This window comes from Bombyx mori, chromosome 22 (genome assembly GCF_030269925.1).
Source record: "Bombyx mori chromosome 22, ASM3026992v2".
NCBI classification, from domain to species: domain Eukaryota; kingdom Metazoa; phylum Arthropoda; class Insecta; order Lepidoptera; family Bombycidae; genus Bombyx; species Bombyx mori.
The window spans coordinates 5,136,196-5,152,282 of record NC_085128.1 but is presented as its reverse complement, the minus strand read 5'-3'; the positions used below and the strand labels follow the sequence as shown (position 1 = coordinate 5,152,282).

The 16,087-nt window shown below is 37.1% G+C and overlaps 1 protein-coding gene across 2 annotated transcripts in view; it reads left to right on the top strand.

Moving 5' to 3' along the window:
* LOC101744721 (protein qui-1) overlaps window positions 1–16,087 on the top strand; it is a 102,934-nt gene that overhangs the window by 72,501 nt on the left and 14,346 nt on the right. For both annotated transcript variants that reach the window (XM_012695351.4, XM_012695352.4), the window contains exons 7-15: window positions 1,691–1,859; window positions 2,275–2,434; window positions 2,812–3,556; window positions 3,764–3,907; window positions 4,734–4,934; window positions 6,308–6,486; window positions 9,190–9,336; window positions 11,264–11,382; window positions 13,989–14,167. In XM_012695351.4, the coding sequence (XP_012550805.2) occupies window positions 1,691–1,859; window positions 2,275–2,434; window positions 2,812–3,556; window positions 3,764–3,907; window positions 4,734–4,934; window positions 6,308–6,486; window positions 9,190–9,336; window positions 11,264–11,382; window positions 13,989–14,167 (2,043 nt within the window). The remainder of the gene's footprint in view (window positions 1–1,690; window positions 1,860–2,274; window positions 2,435–2,811; window positions 3,557–3,763; window positions 3,908–4,733; window positions 4,935–6,307; window positions 6,487–9,189; window positions 9,337–11,263; window positions 11,383–13,988; window positions 14,168–16,087) is intronic.

Below are 16,087 nucleotides of genomic sequence, written 5' to 3'. Positions count from 1 at the left end.
TGCTATCGCTATTGCGCAACTATCATTGTGTAAAGGATTGTTGTGTACAAAAATAATGAACTCCAAACACGAGGGCCCGGGAAGTGAAACGCTTAGCTAATTGGGTGCCGTTCGCAGACACGGAAAAGCTACGCAGATGATTAGGTCACAAAATGTTTGTGAAAGATGTTTGTACATCATGGACCAAATGTTTGTGTCCTTGGTTGTTCTTCAAAGATATCTCGCGTCCAATATTTAATGAAAATGATACTATAGCATAAACTTTCCTTGCTGTACCGATAACTATACAACGTTTCAACGCCAAATTAGATGAACGGCACATGACCACACAGAACATGAACAGACAAATTAACTTACTTTTAACTATTTTATATTTAAATTTTACAGTTATTTGCTAACACTTATTGATTACAATATTGGTCATTTTCATTGCTGAAAATGGAATGGTCGATTGCTGGAAATCTCTGGGTTATCGGAGAAACTTGCAGTCTCTGAGAGTGCTATAAGATGATGATGCACTATTGTTGGAGATCATCGTCTCATTTTTACTTATAACAAATTCATACCATCCAGCTCCGGAGTGAATTTGCGTCAACGGTGTTACCCGAGAGCTATGACACATTCTTCTATAACGATGTTTGAAAAGTTTCTTAGTGGTAGTCATCAACTTGTCCGTCTCCTCATCATCACCCGTGTGCATTAGGGACAGTAGCCACTTATGATTAGGTTGCCCCTAACCGTCTGCTATAAATGGAAAAAAATATTGCAGAAACTGCAGCTTTTCTTAATTCCGTAACTTCTAATGATGTAAAAACTCACGCCGAATATCCTCCGCGTATTACTATTAACATGGAATGAAAGATTTACATTGTGGCATATGGGCTAATCTCATGGATCATTTCAATGACCAATACTGCACTATCCGCATCGTATCTATTCCATTAACAATTTAAATTATTGCTAAAGAGTCTGGCAGCCCAGTGCTCGTAAATGCATCAAAATGCATCTCATTTGTGTTAGCAATTGTAATTTTATTACAATGTTTTCCTACACAACGAGGATATTATTCACGTGCTCCAAAATACTTTGACACATTTATGGAAAAGAGACAACACTTACTTAACATTTAGAAACGATAAAAAATACATAAATTCATATTTTATTGTCTTAATGTACATCGAATCCACGAAGACGATATTTTGTCAAGGATAAACTTAAAATTGGAAATTCAGATAATATATAAATAATATATTTTGTTTGTTTCTTTTACGGCGAACATATTACCGCTTTTTCTATTTAATTAAATTGAATTTATCCAGTTTACATTAACCAAAATTTTCAATAGAATCCCTATTAAGTTGCAACGAAAGTTGAAGCTTTGTTTGCATTTAAAAAAAATACACCATGAAAGGGTGAAAGGGTGAAGGTTAACCTAATTTCTTACAAATCACATCACTATTACCTTTCAAATGTTAAATTTAATGTTTATTTTGTGTGTTTTTTCCCCGATTGAAATTATGTCTGGCATGTTGAATGTATGTCTTGAAAATTAAGAGTTGCTTTACACGGATTTTTATCTATGAACTGTAATACTAGTAGCAGGAGTCTTTTTTTGTTAAGCGTGTGTAACTCAGGAAAACGAAAAAAGAAATATCTACGACATGTGAAACCTACATAACTTTAATTGCAGAACTTTTATCAAACGGGAATCATCCCAAAGGACTTATAGCTGTGTTTCGTGACTTGGCGGAAGTTGAAGAGGACGACTCCAAAATTACTGTCCTCGCACATACAAGGCTGTTAGAACTGAAGAAAAAAATGGAAGAGACATTACCTGATACTCACTTTATAAGACTAGAGTGAGTCAATCGATCCTGGCTATATTTGTAATAGTAATAAAAAGATGCACTTCGTCAGGAACAAGTGTGACAGAACTCTATCCAAATAACCTGAATATACAAAAAAGTTACGAATTATCTAGTACTTCTTCTTACTACCTGACATCTTTCTAGAGCAGTAGTAAATTAAACTTATTTTGTCGCTTTATCCGCTCAACAATCATTTATGTCAATTTGTATCAACACACAGTCTTCCATTCTTAAACTTCTTTAAGTCATATTGCCTGCAAAACTGAACCAAAACAAATATCCAAATTTCTACCTATTACTCTACCGAGCCAACCTTGTAGAATAAGGGCAAGAAGATCATAATTCAAATAGATTCAATGGTTCGAATCTTTCGTTAACCAATTAAGACCGCAATTTATCAATTTAGGCCATCGTCTGCTGATTCTTCGAGGACGGATGGGGGATCTGAGAATGAAGAAAAATTAGCACCATTCAGGGAAAAAATTCTAGGCTTAGTGAGTTCACTAGTCGATGATAGTCTCAGTACTGAACCTGATCAAGGAAAGGGACGGAAGAAGACTGTACAGGTAGTATATTTTTGTTAAAGTTGACTAAAGAATTACCTTCGCTCGTGCCAGTGATAATATCATTCATTTCTTGTTTTCATATCGATCTTGCGACATCTAGAGTGGTGTTACAAGTTGATAGGCTTGTTTCATAATTTCAAAACCCGACACACCATAATTATGAATTCTGAATTTAAATGAACACAAAACAACATCGTAGCTATAAATTAAATGAACAACAAAACAGACAACAAGGTTAGAGTTAAAAAGCGTAATTAAAACTCGAAAAGTAATTAAATTACCGGCTGAAAGTTACAAAGCAACTTTGATATCTTTAGTTCAGGGTGCCGCTAGGAATAATTAATCGTTCGCTCACGGTTCCGCTTTATTTATTTCAGGAAGTTTTTCTCGAGCACATCACTCATTTAAGAATATGTATAGAACACGATCGAGCTTACAAAGTCAACGCTAAACAAATAGAAGAAGCATCTAAAAATATTTTGAGCACTGTGAAGGAAAATTACGAGAACCGAACTCGACATCCTCCGGTGTTAATATACGGGCCCGACGCTTCCGGAAAGACCACTTTGTTGACGCACTTGTACACAAAATGCGAGGAAATTTTCTCGAAGCCAGTTCTAAGGATAATAAGGTTTTCCGCTTCGACGCCGCGATCGGCCTACAACTTGGAACTTTTAAGAGTCATGTGCCAACAAATATCAATAATCTTGAACATTCCCGAAGGCTATTTACCTAAAGACGCCAGCTTTGATCCTCTGTACATTAATAACTGGTTTCAAAGTCTATTGCGGAGATGCGAAGAGATGGAAAATGAAATATTGTTTATATTTATTGATAACGTTCACAGAGTCAATCCTTTAGAGTGCGATATAGTAACAGGGCTGTCGTGGCTACCGATGTCTCTTCCAAGGAATGTCTTCCTAGTATGCACCAGTGCGATGTCTTTAGAGCAATTGCAATTGACCCCGGCGCAAAAGGAAAAGTTCAAAGTTCAGAACTGCTATTACTTTTTGGATGCTATCGAAGAAAGCCCGGAAAACAAATGCTACGGAGACTACATTGACGGTGCCTTCGATAATTTAGAAGTGGTCTTCGGTTCAAAGGCTTTTAGTAAATTAGCAAGTGAGTGACAACCATAAGTGGACTGAAGTTTAGTTCATTAATCTTAGCAAACAAAAAAAATACCAAGCACTGCGGAGTTACTAAAATAGATTTGACCTATAATATACTAGTTGCTTATTGACTTTGTCAACAACTAGTTTCTCGATTTCTAGCTCTACAGGAGCGCCGAGTAGAAATAATTTGCCTCCAGTTTTCTTTTTGTTTTAGGTTATATAACTTGTTCGGAGTTTGGCCTAACGGAATTGGAACTTTTAGAACTTTTGATGCCGACGAGCAATAGCGAAGCCGTTATAACATTAAAAGATGCAAATTTTAACTTTTCAACGTTATGTGTCGCCAAGTACATGATGAGTAAGTAGACACTGTCGGAATCATTACCGAAATTTTTTTTTTATTGCCCGAGCAGGCACATGAGCATACGGCCCACCGGATGGTAAGTGGTTACCGTCGCTCATGGACGTCAGCAATGCAAGGGACAGAGCCAAGCCGCTGCCTACCGCTTAATACTGTCCACAAGCCTCGTTTGAAGAAGGACATGTCATAGCGCTCAGGAAACAACGTGAAGGGGAGCTCATTCCAAAGACGGATAGTACGTAGCAAATATATGAGGAAAACTTTTTTACAGTCTTGATAAATTGCGTATTAACTGTTCCAGAAGTACAAATATGTATTTTTAAACTGTTCGTATTCTATATTTTAGGATTAGACAATTTCGTTTCACGTTTTCTACGGTATTCAAGGTGTGTTTAGTGAGAGCTTTTTTTTACTTCTCGATCGCGTAAAAGTTAACTCAAATCAAATCAAATCATTTTTTTTTTATTCAACATAAACGAAAGTACATACTAGTTGAACGTCAAAAAGAACTACCGCCAATTCACAAAAACTAGCCTCCGTCCTGAGAAGAACTGGCAAGAAACCTAGCAGGCATGTCTTTTTTTTTTAATATTACATAAAATAATTAAATATTAGATTTTTTTTAATATTCATTTTTACAAAAGGCATTAGAGAGAGAAAGAGAGGCAAGAGAGAACGTAACAATTACTGCAATATTGAGATGCCTGGATGCGAGCAACTCAATTTGTAACGAGTTGGGACAGCTTCCCATCGTTTGCCGTTAAGCATACAAAAAAAAATAGTTTAATGTTCATTACGGTGTAGCACAAGAGAATATTTTCAGAGAATCTCATAACAGAGACAATAGTGTCGGGACGTAGTACCTGGCGTTGGGCGGCGGCGGCGGCCGGTGCCCGGGCCCGACGCCGCTATGTTCGCGTGCAGAGCGCTCTTCGGGACGCCCATTCAGACCTTGCTGCACTACACTTCTCCTCCTTCCTCAACGACGCCGACGACACGGACACTTCAGAAGCACACGAGCTCGGTCAGTTCACGTCCTTACGGATCCCTCAGATCCAATAACCTTAGACGCCTTTAGCTCTAACACTAGGAACCGGCTTAAGAACCCCTGTAACCGTACTCGTCGAACTCGACGAAGAGTTCGACGTGCAACCTAACCCATGCATCAGCCCGCTGAGTTTCTCGCCGGATCTTCTCAGCGGGTCGCGATTCCGATCCGGTGGTAGATTCATTCGCGAAGTAATTGCTCTTGAGTTGTTAGGTTTCCTTCGGAGGCGCTCAGCCAGTTGTTAGCAAATCCCACCCCTCCTGGCTGAACCTTTGCTCGCCCACCTATCCTGGTGAAACAGGAAAGGCCTCCGGGCCACCAGTAATCTTTCAATCATAAAAAAAGAGCTCGGTTAGCTGAGTATCCACCACATATTTTTACTGGTGGTAGACTGTAACGATACCACCATTGTTTGTTTTTGTTGAGAAGCGTTGCTCTTTGAAAGTTATTTTTATAGTAAATATGTTTTTAACTCATGTCTCAAGTATTAATCTGGTGATGTCTATAGAGACACGTCACTATGTTAGAATCCGGCGGACTCGTAGCTTGCATAAAGAGATGTCAATGTATCCCAGCATTGGTTATTGGATCTTTCATACTTTTGATCTTCTCTTATTTATTAATAAATACCTACTTAGTTGAAAAAATACGATTATCGAAGGTCACCTTTCATATTCGAAGGTCACCTTTCATATTAGCAGATTAATGATACTTATAACAGAACTTGTTTCCAAAGAATACAATAGATATATACGTAACCTTATTACTCAACGTACTCGCGTTAATGAAAATATATTTGTATACAAAACCGAACTAGGCTTGTTGCTGCAAAAGTAAAATTCAAAATATCCGAATACAATTTATCATCCGCTAAACGGTTCATCGTCACGCAATGACACGCCGGATCCTGCACTAAAACAGACAAATTACACGGCATGACAGCAATAAAATTTGTGGTAAATTGACTTCCACAAATCCAGAAGTTTTCTAGCAGAAAACGTGTTCAATATAATATAATTGACCTACATTGAAAAGACTGGTATAATTTATTGCGAGCAAGCTAGGCCTATTCTGATATAGTTTTACGCTCTGTAAGGCTACGATTACTTGTGTTTTAGTTCATAATTCTTGAATTTGCAGTATAATACAAATGAATAATACTGTTTGGCATGCACCTGTGTTTGCTTCTCCCGGAAATCTTAGATTACGTGCGTCAGTTGTGTAATTCTATTGCTATCGTATCTGAAACAGCAACACTCCCACCGGAGTCTAAATTATAGGGGAATGTTACCTGGGTGCCCTAAAATAGCCCAACTGCAGCAAGATTAAAGTACATTTTCCTTTATCAGGTTGTGTAGACGATGACGACGCTCTTCTAGATTCGACGCCATTCCATTCGGCAAGTAGGACGGCGGCCGCTTTCACACAACGTCACGTAGAGGAGTCTTGGCTCCATTTACTTTTGGCTGGGGACTTCTCTAAGCTGAAGGACCTAACCGTTTGCAACTTCGACTTTTTACTAGCGGCCGTGAGTATAGCATCGTGTTTTGTTCAGAAGTTTGAAGCGTATCTTTGGCTTAAAGCTTAGACATAAAATTGATTTTACGAAGGGCATAGAGGAATTTACATAACAAAAGACTGTCCGTTTATTATCCAGAAGAGGCGATATAAATAAATTTTGCACGTAAAAACTATGAACTTAAACCAGAATAGGTGAATTTATTAGTTATCAGCACCTATCACTATCCCAGAGAGAAAACGTTAAGGTGCAATGAATAAATCAGTATTACCTACATAGTTCATCTAAGAAATAAGCAATTTAAAAGGTACACAGAAAAAAAATGTTACAAAAAAATACTGTACATTTTTTATTTATCAAAGTTAAGAAAACCTACAAAATACGAATACAGAATAAAAAAAATTACAACACTTTTAAGAAACTCAGCATCGTGCCCGACCTCCGCAACCTCACAAATTCATCAACATAAAGTTTCAACGCAACCAACCCTTTGTTCTCGAAGTTTCGTAATAATTTATTTGCCCACCAAAAGCCAGGTAACGACGGCCTGTTACACAAACATTGAGGAGGTAATCACCAACGATTACACATCATCGATAGTCTAGCAAGTTTTGTCATTATGACATCCGGAGCTCACGTAAGCTGGTCTTAATTCGTCGACAAAATAATAAAACTTTGATTGTTAGTTTCGAGGGAACTTTACTACCGTTCCTGTCAGTTTTCTTTCAGTTTACGAGTTCTAGTTAGAAATGTTTTATTTTTATTTTTATATATATTGTTTTCTATATATTTATTGGTCACCTTTGAGGGATGGGACAGCCGCTTTATTGCATAGATTACAGATGCTCAAGTCTAACTTTAAATGGTTACTGAAGTTGATAAACCTGACAATGTGAATGTGAATGCTGCCGTCCACCTTGAGACATGAGGTTGAAATCTCAAATGCATTTCATGGCAGCCACCCGTGCAGTCTCACAATAAGGGGAGAGTATACCAACAATAAAAAAATATTTAAAAAAAAGGCATGTCAGCTGACTATCTTGCCAGTTCTTCTCAGGACGGAAGCTAGTTTTTGTGAATTGGCGGTAATTTTGATTGACGTTCAACAAGTGTGTACTTTCATTTATGTTGAATAAACAAAATTCTGATTAGATTTGATTTAAATAAGTCCCAGTTGGGGACCGCAATATCTTAGTTATACTCGGAGTATGCTTGTTCTCGGTCGATACCCGTAGTCACCTTTTAAGACTGGCATGAGAAGAAATAAATATGTCATTATAGAAAACATATGTCACTTAAGTTACGGCATCGTTTAAGTCATAATAAGTCTTCAAATTTGTTAGGCTCTTATTACCAGGGACATTAATTATTTCCAATGAATAATTTATTAAATTGCATCAAAAACCGCACTACTCTCTAACTTCGCTTTTAGGGCACATTCTGTTAGAGCCTGTATACGAACATTTTCCATTTGAAACTGACCTAGCTTCTGAATAATCACCAAATGGGGTTAATTAACGAAGTTTCGTCATTAATTCCTTACAAGCTCGAGTAAAATTGCTCGGCCATTAGAAGATAATCCCTGGAACAAAATACAAAAGTTTGGTTCTTAGTCGGAACAAAACATTTCCACTCTTCGAGCCAATCCTTGGAGATTTGTCATAAAGTAAACTTGGAACTTGTTGGCTCTTTCTTACGGCGCGTTGGTTTAGACTGCTGAAAATATATAACATCCAATATATACATGACTCTTATAGTACAATGGTTATGTTATAGATATTGTACATGAGTATTTTTCAGTATAGGCTTCAGTATTTTATGTTTTTTTAGAATTCCATTTACATTTTTCTACCATAAATAAAAAAAAAGTCCCATACTTTTGCCGTATTCTGAACACGCGAGTTTCGCGCTTATCATTGGAGTCACGTAACCTAAAATATTACAGGGAAATTTATATTTCGTTCAAAGATACACATAATTGCATACATCAATTATTATTTGTTATCCATACAGCCTCAAGTTTTTTTTTTATATCTTTGGTGGGTGGACGAGCTCACAGGCCACCTGGTGTTAAGTGGTTACTGGAGCCCATAGACATCTACAACGTAAATGCGCCACCCACCTTGAGATATAAGCTCTAAGGTCTCAAGTATAGTTACAGCGGCTGCCCTACCCTTCAAACCGAAACGCATTACTGCTTCACGGCAGAAATAAGCGGGGTGGTGGTACCTACCCGTGCGGACTCACAAGAGGTTCTACCACCAGTATTGACTCGATGGGTAAATTATTGTAGGTATGGTATTGTAAAGGATCATCCAACTAACCAAGTGGTTAGATAATCGGAGTACTAAATTACGGAGTTTGGGTTTTATTCCCGGTCGGTGTATCTTTGTGAAAGATTTTCGACAGTTTAGATATAAACATAGATTTTTTTGCGGTAAATTCACATCAGAAAATCCTTGAGGATTTTTGTTTGCCTTTCTTACCTCTACCTCTACCTTTACCTTTCTTTCCTACCTCTGTTTACAGTGGCTCATCAGTCACGCTTTCCAGCTTACAGTAAGACATCTGACGTTCAAGACAATTCAGGCTTCTATGTCATATCTCAAGCTGCCAAGAACCAATGTGTCGTTTCAACTTGGAGCAATTAAAAAAAAATAGCAGACCAAATTTTAGCAAACACCCATTTATGTTTATGTCCGTTTGGAACAGGTCCAAACGGTGACAATATCGTATTTACGCTGCATACTCGAGCACGTGCGTTGTTACATACTGGACAGAGACGTGGAACTCGTCTACGGAGCAGTTAAGAAGTCAAGTGACATATTAACACGGGATCCTATGCAGTTGGGAGCGCAGGTATGTGAATATGAAAGGGAATCAAATGAGAAGTATATCTAAAATTATATATCTATTATCGTAATAGTTAATTAGTGACCGTAATTATTTTATAATAGGGTCTGAATTTTGTTCACTATCGAAATAAACCTTTGTTACTCTGCGGTTACGGAACACGAGACACGTGATAAAGAGCCTATATACATACCTAGTCAGGTCATAAATTCTGTCACATGTTTAATGTAAAATAATTGAAACAAGTTTATTCATTATGTAACCATTCATATACCAAAATGAACTTAACAAAACATAGATTCTTATGACACTAAAGTTTATTCAAAATGACCTCCGTGATTTTGAATACAGGCCTTCAATCTGCGCGGCCAGTCGTCTATCGCAGCACGAACGCGGTCCATGTCAATATGGGCGGCTGCCTTAATCAAGGATGTCTTGAGTGACTCCAAATTGGGATGAGGCTTTGAGCACGCCTTTTCCTCCAAGTGTTGCCATATCTTGTAATCTACCGGATTCAAATCTGGACTGGAGGAGGGCCAGTCTTCGTGCCGGATGAAGTCGATTTCACGCGCCGCCAGCCAGTCTTGTGTGCTCTTCGCTCTATGAGCTCGCGCCGAATCTTGTTGGAATACCCAGTGCCTGTTATTGAACATGGTATGAGAAACAGGTTCCACAAGGTTCGTCAGGACTGTATTTTGATACACAACTGCATTCTTTTTTACACCTTTCTCACAAAAATGTACCTCTGTTAAGCCCCAATAAGAAACTCCCAACCATACCATGAGCGAGGATGGAAAATGACCTCGTTGAACACGCGGAATACGGTTGCTCGCTTCTTCACTACTGTGTGCGTACACCTTATCATTTTGTTTGTTGTAGCTCTCTTCTACGGTAAAAAATTTTTCATCCAAAAAAGAATTTCCCGATATTTTTTTCCCGCGTACCGCTTCAACAAAGCGCGGCATCTCTTCAGTCTCAGGTCCATTAGACGAGCATTCAAACGATGTCCTGTTTTTCTTCGATATGCCCGAAGCCCTAAGTCTTCATTTAACACCCTTTGCACCGTGGTTCTGATTAACCCCATCTGAAGGGCCAACAGTTTCTGCTTACGTTTGGGATTTCTTTGAATTCGCGCCTTCACAGCTTTTATCACTGCTGGAGTCCTAACAGACCGAGGGCGACCACTTTTTGACCTGTCATCTACACTAGAGTCTTCATTGTATCGTTTGATGGTACGATAAACGAGTCTTTTGGTTATAATCAAATTTTTCAGTATGTTAAAAATTTGAATTGGCGCGTAACCGCAACGATGCAACGCAATAACTGCAACATGGTCTTCTTTAAGCGTCCACTCCATATTTAAAAATGAGTAAAATTCTAAAAGTATACATTTTTATTTTCATGAACAATTCGAAATTCGAATTTAATAAACTTTTTTGTGGCCAGCATTCTAAAAGAAAAGTTTTTACTGTGTGACAATACTTATGACCTGACTAGTTATATTCCAACGAGAATGGCCAGGTCGAAATCATAATAGTCTAGAAATAACGCCTTGCACAATTACCAAATTGCCTAATTAGACAGGATGGAGTTATAAAACTAATCATTGACTAACAGTTATAGAGAGAGAGAGAGAGAGAGAGAGAGAGAGTATTCTTTATTGTACACCAAAAAACAAATAAACAGTGCGATACATTAAACACAAAAAGTACAATTGGCGGTCTTATCGCTAAGAGCGATCTCTTCCAGACAACCATCAGATGGACAATATCACGAGCTGACTCGTCCACCCATCTAAGCATTTAAAAAAAAAGTACAATCCCAATGATTTTATTAGAAAATTCAAACGGAATTTTCAGCGAAATCTGAAGTCACATAGAATGTATGATATAAACACAATTACCCTATTGACTGGTCGTGTTCATTGGTTCAGATAATAGCTTGGTTGCGGCCGGCAGTGGCTCGACGCGGTGTGCTCGCCACACTCGTGACAGCTGCGATGGCTTGGTGCGATGGATACGATAAGCCTCTACTCGTCCCTCTAAACGGCTGGTAATTAACGTTACTGTTAATAAAGTTATCTGCAGAATATTAACTACGTAAATACGTATAGAAAATTTGAGATTTTTCTTATTTCGGTTGTAATTGCTTCACAGAAATTAGGTCAGTGGTAAGCGGACACGATAAAAATTGCAATGTGAATAACGCCTCCTATTTTAAGATCTGAGGTTGACTGCTCAATTGCATATATAGTATATCTACCATTCAAACTGGAACGCATGACTGGCATACCGCATAAATGCCTACCCCTGCAACCGTAGCAGCTAACCTCAAATATCCAATCAAGCAAATCAAATTTTATCTAATAAGTCATTGTGTAATTTAAATTCGATTCGAATAAGTTTTCTACGTTCAAAACTAAATAAAAATTCATATGCAATATTCATTCTCATTATATAACAAAATCAGTAATGTTAGCAATGACGAATGGCCACCGATATGTTGATTGTATTATACATAAAATATAATGTTGAATTCAAAATATGTATTTTTACTGTAAACTAAACTTTATATTCAAAGACCTTTCATTCAAAAACATTATTTAATTAAATTAATCTTTACCTGTAATCTCCATAATCTTTATTTGGTTTGGAAACGTTTCAAATTTATATAATAATTGATGTTTTAATACTAAAAGAAATAAACAATCAAGCTTACATTTTCTTTATTATTGTTACGGTAAATTCATTAAACAACAAGACCTATTTTCCAAAACGAATTATCTAAATCGGATCACGGTCCTGCTTAATTGAATACCAGCATAATCAACTTCTCATATTCAATCAACCGCAAGTAAATAACGTCGACCTTAAAAATGCCGAGAACAAAGGTAACGGGTCAATAGAATTATTACAGCAGTTAGAGATCGGTCGTAAAATACATTAACCTCTACCATTTGTTCTCATAATTACATTCCTCGTGAGAAAAGAAATGTAGGGGGAGCGGGCGTACGTGGGAATACAGTATGGCATTAAGTGGGGTGGCCTAAAGTAAAAGGTAAAGCGATCAATTAAGTCGGAGCACGTGGTAATGAACACGAAAACCATTGGTAAAAGATCAATTCCGCTAATCTATTTTATTCAATTAGAAACGAACCCAAAAGGTTCTCCGCTCTAGCCACAGCTCTTTATTTGAAGTGTTTGCAATATACCCTTTGCTTTTATCTCTGAGAACATCCCTACTGTGGAATTCATTTTTCCGTAATTTACTGATTATTTTGCTCGCAGATTATTATTACAGATTATTCAGCAATCTCTTTAAAATTTAGAAGAGTAAAAGTTTACTTTTTTTGTTTGTTCAAGCTGTTATTAATGTTTTTTTAGATGATCACCTCATTTTAAATAGTTTGTCGTTCTTATGAATAAATTAACTATAGCAAATTCTAGTACTACCGTATTGAACATAAGGGTAATTTATCATGTATGATGACTATGATAGTAATTCTAGTGTATTGTTTATCGTGTTGGGTGTACATATCTACAGAAACTGTAAATGACTCTATATTGAGACAGCGCAAAGGTGGTCTAACCCACAATTCATATTCGTGCTTAGGTATTGCAATTTATTCAAAACATAATAAATTTTGATGCAATATCAGCCTATCCCTAGTTTCATCCATAGAAAACAGATACCTTTCTAAACATTATTTTAGCGTGTATTTTTTTGCCTACGAAGTATTGTAAAGGTAAATTCGAACCTCATTATCTCCATACTAACTATGGTAAGCTTAGGCCACTTTTGCGCTGACGGCCTCAATTGGAACATGTACGCAATGAACGCTAAACTAAAACGTAGATATTTTTTTTTATAATTATTTAATAGCCTAACGTGCATCTAACGTTCTAACGTAAATACAAATAGTAATTCTTCAAATGATCAAAATGCGGTTGTAATCACTTCAAGGTTATGAATAATTTTGAATAACTTTAAATTTATTATTCACATTTTGAAGAAAAAAAAACTAATTATTTCCAGAAAAAAGAATTGATGACAAAAACTGAACAATGGCTGTTTAAAAAAGTCGGTTCACAAACAGACTGGAAAATTGTAACTGTTTAGTCTTTCTTTAGTTAGAAATAGATAACATCATTACAGATGGTTTATTTTATTGTAAAAAGATGGAAATATACACAAGATTAATGTTTTGTACTTAATAACACTAAAGCAATGAACATAATATTCGTGTGGAACATTACCTCTATTGTATAATTTAAAAAAATACTGTGCAATAAAAATGGTGAAAACAGCGAAAAGTGATATATATTTTGTTAGATTTTTTTCAATAGACTCATTTTTAGTTTAATATGATATACCTTCTAGTTATCACTTGTAAGGCATTGTCAAATAACAATATAATGAGTCTTTTAATTACTTGTAAGGCACTGTCCAACAGAGGCGCATGAAAAAACGCACAATGGTTACCGATAGATAAATAAAATAATCTACACATGCGTTTCCGACCCAAAATGGCTCAATTCGCGATTCATCCAAGACCTTGGTCAGTACATTTTTAATAGTACTAACCGGCAGATACTTTTTCTTTTTGTTGTTTCTTATACGTTTTATGTCTGATTCATACTCGCGTTCCATTCCCTCAGGCTTCACCCTCCTATAGCATCGACAGTCCGTGTCGTATCAGTGGGGGGCTCAAGTCCCGGTGCTGGTACAAGACTCCTCCAGTTGGCTCCCTCAGGACAGCATCTGGTACTCGCACCGTCGGCTGGAGACCCTCAACTTTGGCACATCATGTCGAATTCAAAGGTGCACACTTTCAAAGGTAAGTGGTTATTTTTTTTAAGGTCAGCATTTTTTTTCCTACCTACGCTGATAGCCTTATGAGGCTATTTCAGCTTCACCCTAACGTGTAGATGAGCTCACGGGGCTCAAACCGGAGTGTTGCTAACACTGGCCTTAGCAAGAGTAGTGCTTCGCACAATCTACCACCGGATCGGAAACGCGACCCACTGAGAAGATCCAACAAGAAACTCAGTGGACTGTGTCTTTGTGTTAATTTGCCCGTCGAGCCCTTCCTCGCAAGCGACGAGCTCGACCAGGGCGGTGACCGGAGCATTTATTTATATTGGTAATTGAAGCGTCTAGTTAAATTCTCTAGGTGAGCTATGAAACTCAAATAGTGATGTTCATCCTCTACCATAATCGTGAGTGATTAGTTCAGGTCGATAGTGATCGATGGAGATCTGGAACTCAAGAATAGTAGTACGGGTAAGAGCTCACTCACATCGCTCCCTACCTATGAATATAAACATACATATTAATTAAAGTACTGTACGGATACTCGAATGATCTTTAAAATCACACCGAAATTCAAAGATTTAATCTTACTAATAAAATAAAACAACTAATTTATTACCAACATTAACCAACCATAAACTTTGGTTTTGGGCCTCAGAAGAACATTCCTTAGTCACACTCAGCTGAGTCAACGCAAAATTAACACAAAAAGGTCTCACGAACCCTCAACATGTCATAACATTAACTAATTACTCTCCGGAACTCCTTGCGGGCTTACCCCCAACCTCAAAACTCATACTTATTAAACAAATACTTTGGTATACTTTGTTGCAACTGCCGTGGTTGTACTGATGCTAAAAAGGCAATTATAGTTGTAGGTAAATATAATTAAAACACTTACAGCTCAGAAGACACTAACGGCTAAGGTAAAGGGCCAAACTAGTATTTTGTAAGGACTGTTCTGGAAACATATGAGTATTTTGCAGTAGAAATAAAGCAGAATCATGGAAACTCCTCTGACAATTTTGATTTAATACGTCGGCCGTCTCTGTCCTGGACTTATTAAAGCTTCGATAAAAATATCGAATAAAATATAAGTATCTAAAATATATATACAGATATATTCCATTTATCGCCCAGTCCCTCTTTCGGCGGAACACAAATTTATTGGTAATGGAAATATCGTGTCTGTCTCTTTGAGATTAAATCTTTCTCAATTATCTTTTTATGTCACTCTTTCTCCTTTTAGATTTGATTAATTATTCAAGGAAATTCCCCGTTCCGGAATCCGGTACTGGATTAAAATACTAAAGCAAACTGAAATTAATGTATACTTACTTACTAATTTAAACATAAAATGGTTTTCGTTTTTCTAATTTAAAGTATTTTGAGAGCTCACAATGTCAAAAGTGTGCTTGTATCAAGAAATACGACCATGCGGGGGTTCAAATCACGCATGCGAGTAAAATTTTTTCCTAAGAAATTACAAACCCAGCATATTGTATTATTGTGTACAACGACTACAATTCTTACTACGATGAAGCAATAATTCCATTTAATAAAAATCAAACTCGTGTTTTTTTATTAAGTTTGCGTAATAACTTGTGTGGGTATTACGTATGTATGTATCCTTGTATTGTAAGTCCCAGCGAGTAGGTACTATTTTCCTATTTATATCTGCCGTGAAGCAACCATTGTGCTTAGTGCGCGTTTTTTAACGTTCTCAGCCCTAGCGGCAAACGTAGGCACTCCATACAAATTTGAGTTAACTTTTACGCTATCGAGAACGTTAAAAAACTCGCACTGAGCACACAATATGTATTCCGCTTCGAAGTATGGAACAATTGTTAAACAAACCAATTGGAACTTTTCTCTAGGTGGATGGCGACAATCACGTTGTGATTTCTCTAGCCTTCAATAGTCACTTAAAACCATATGGGCAACA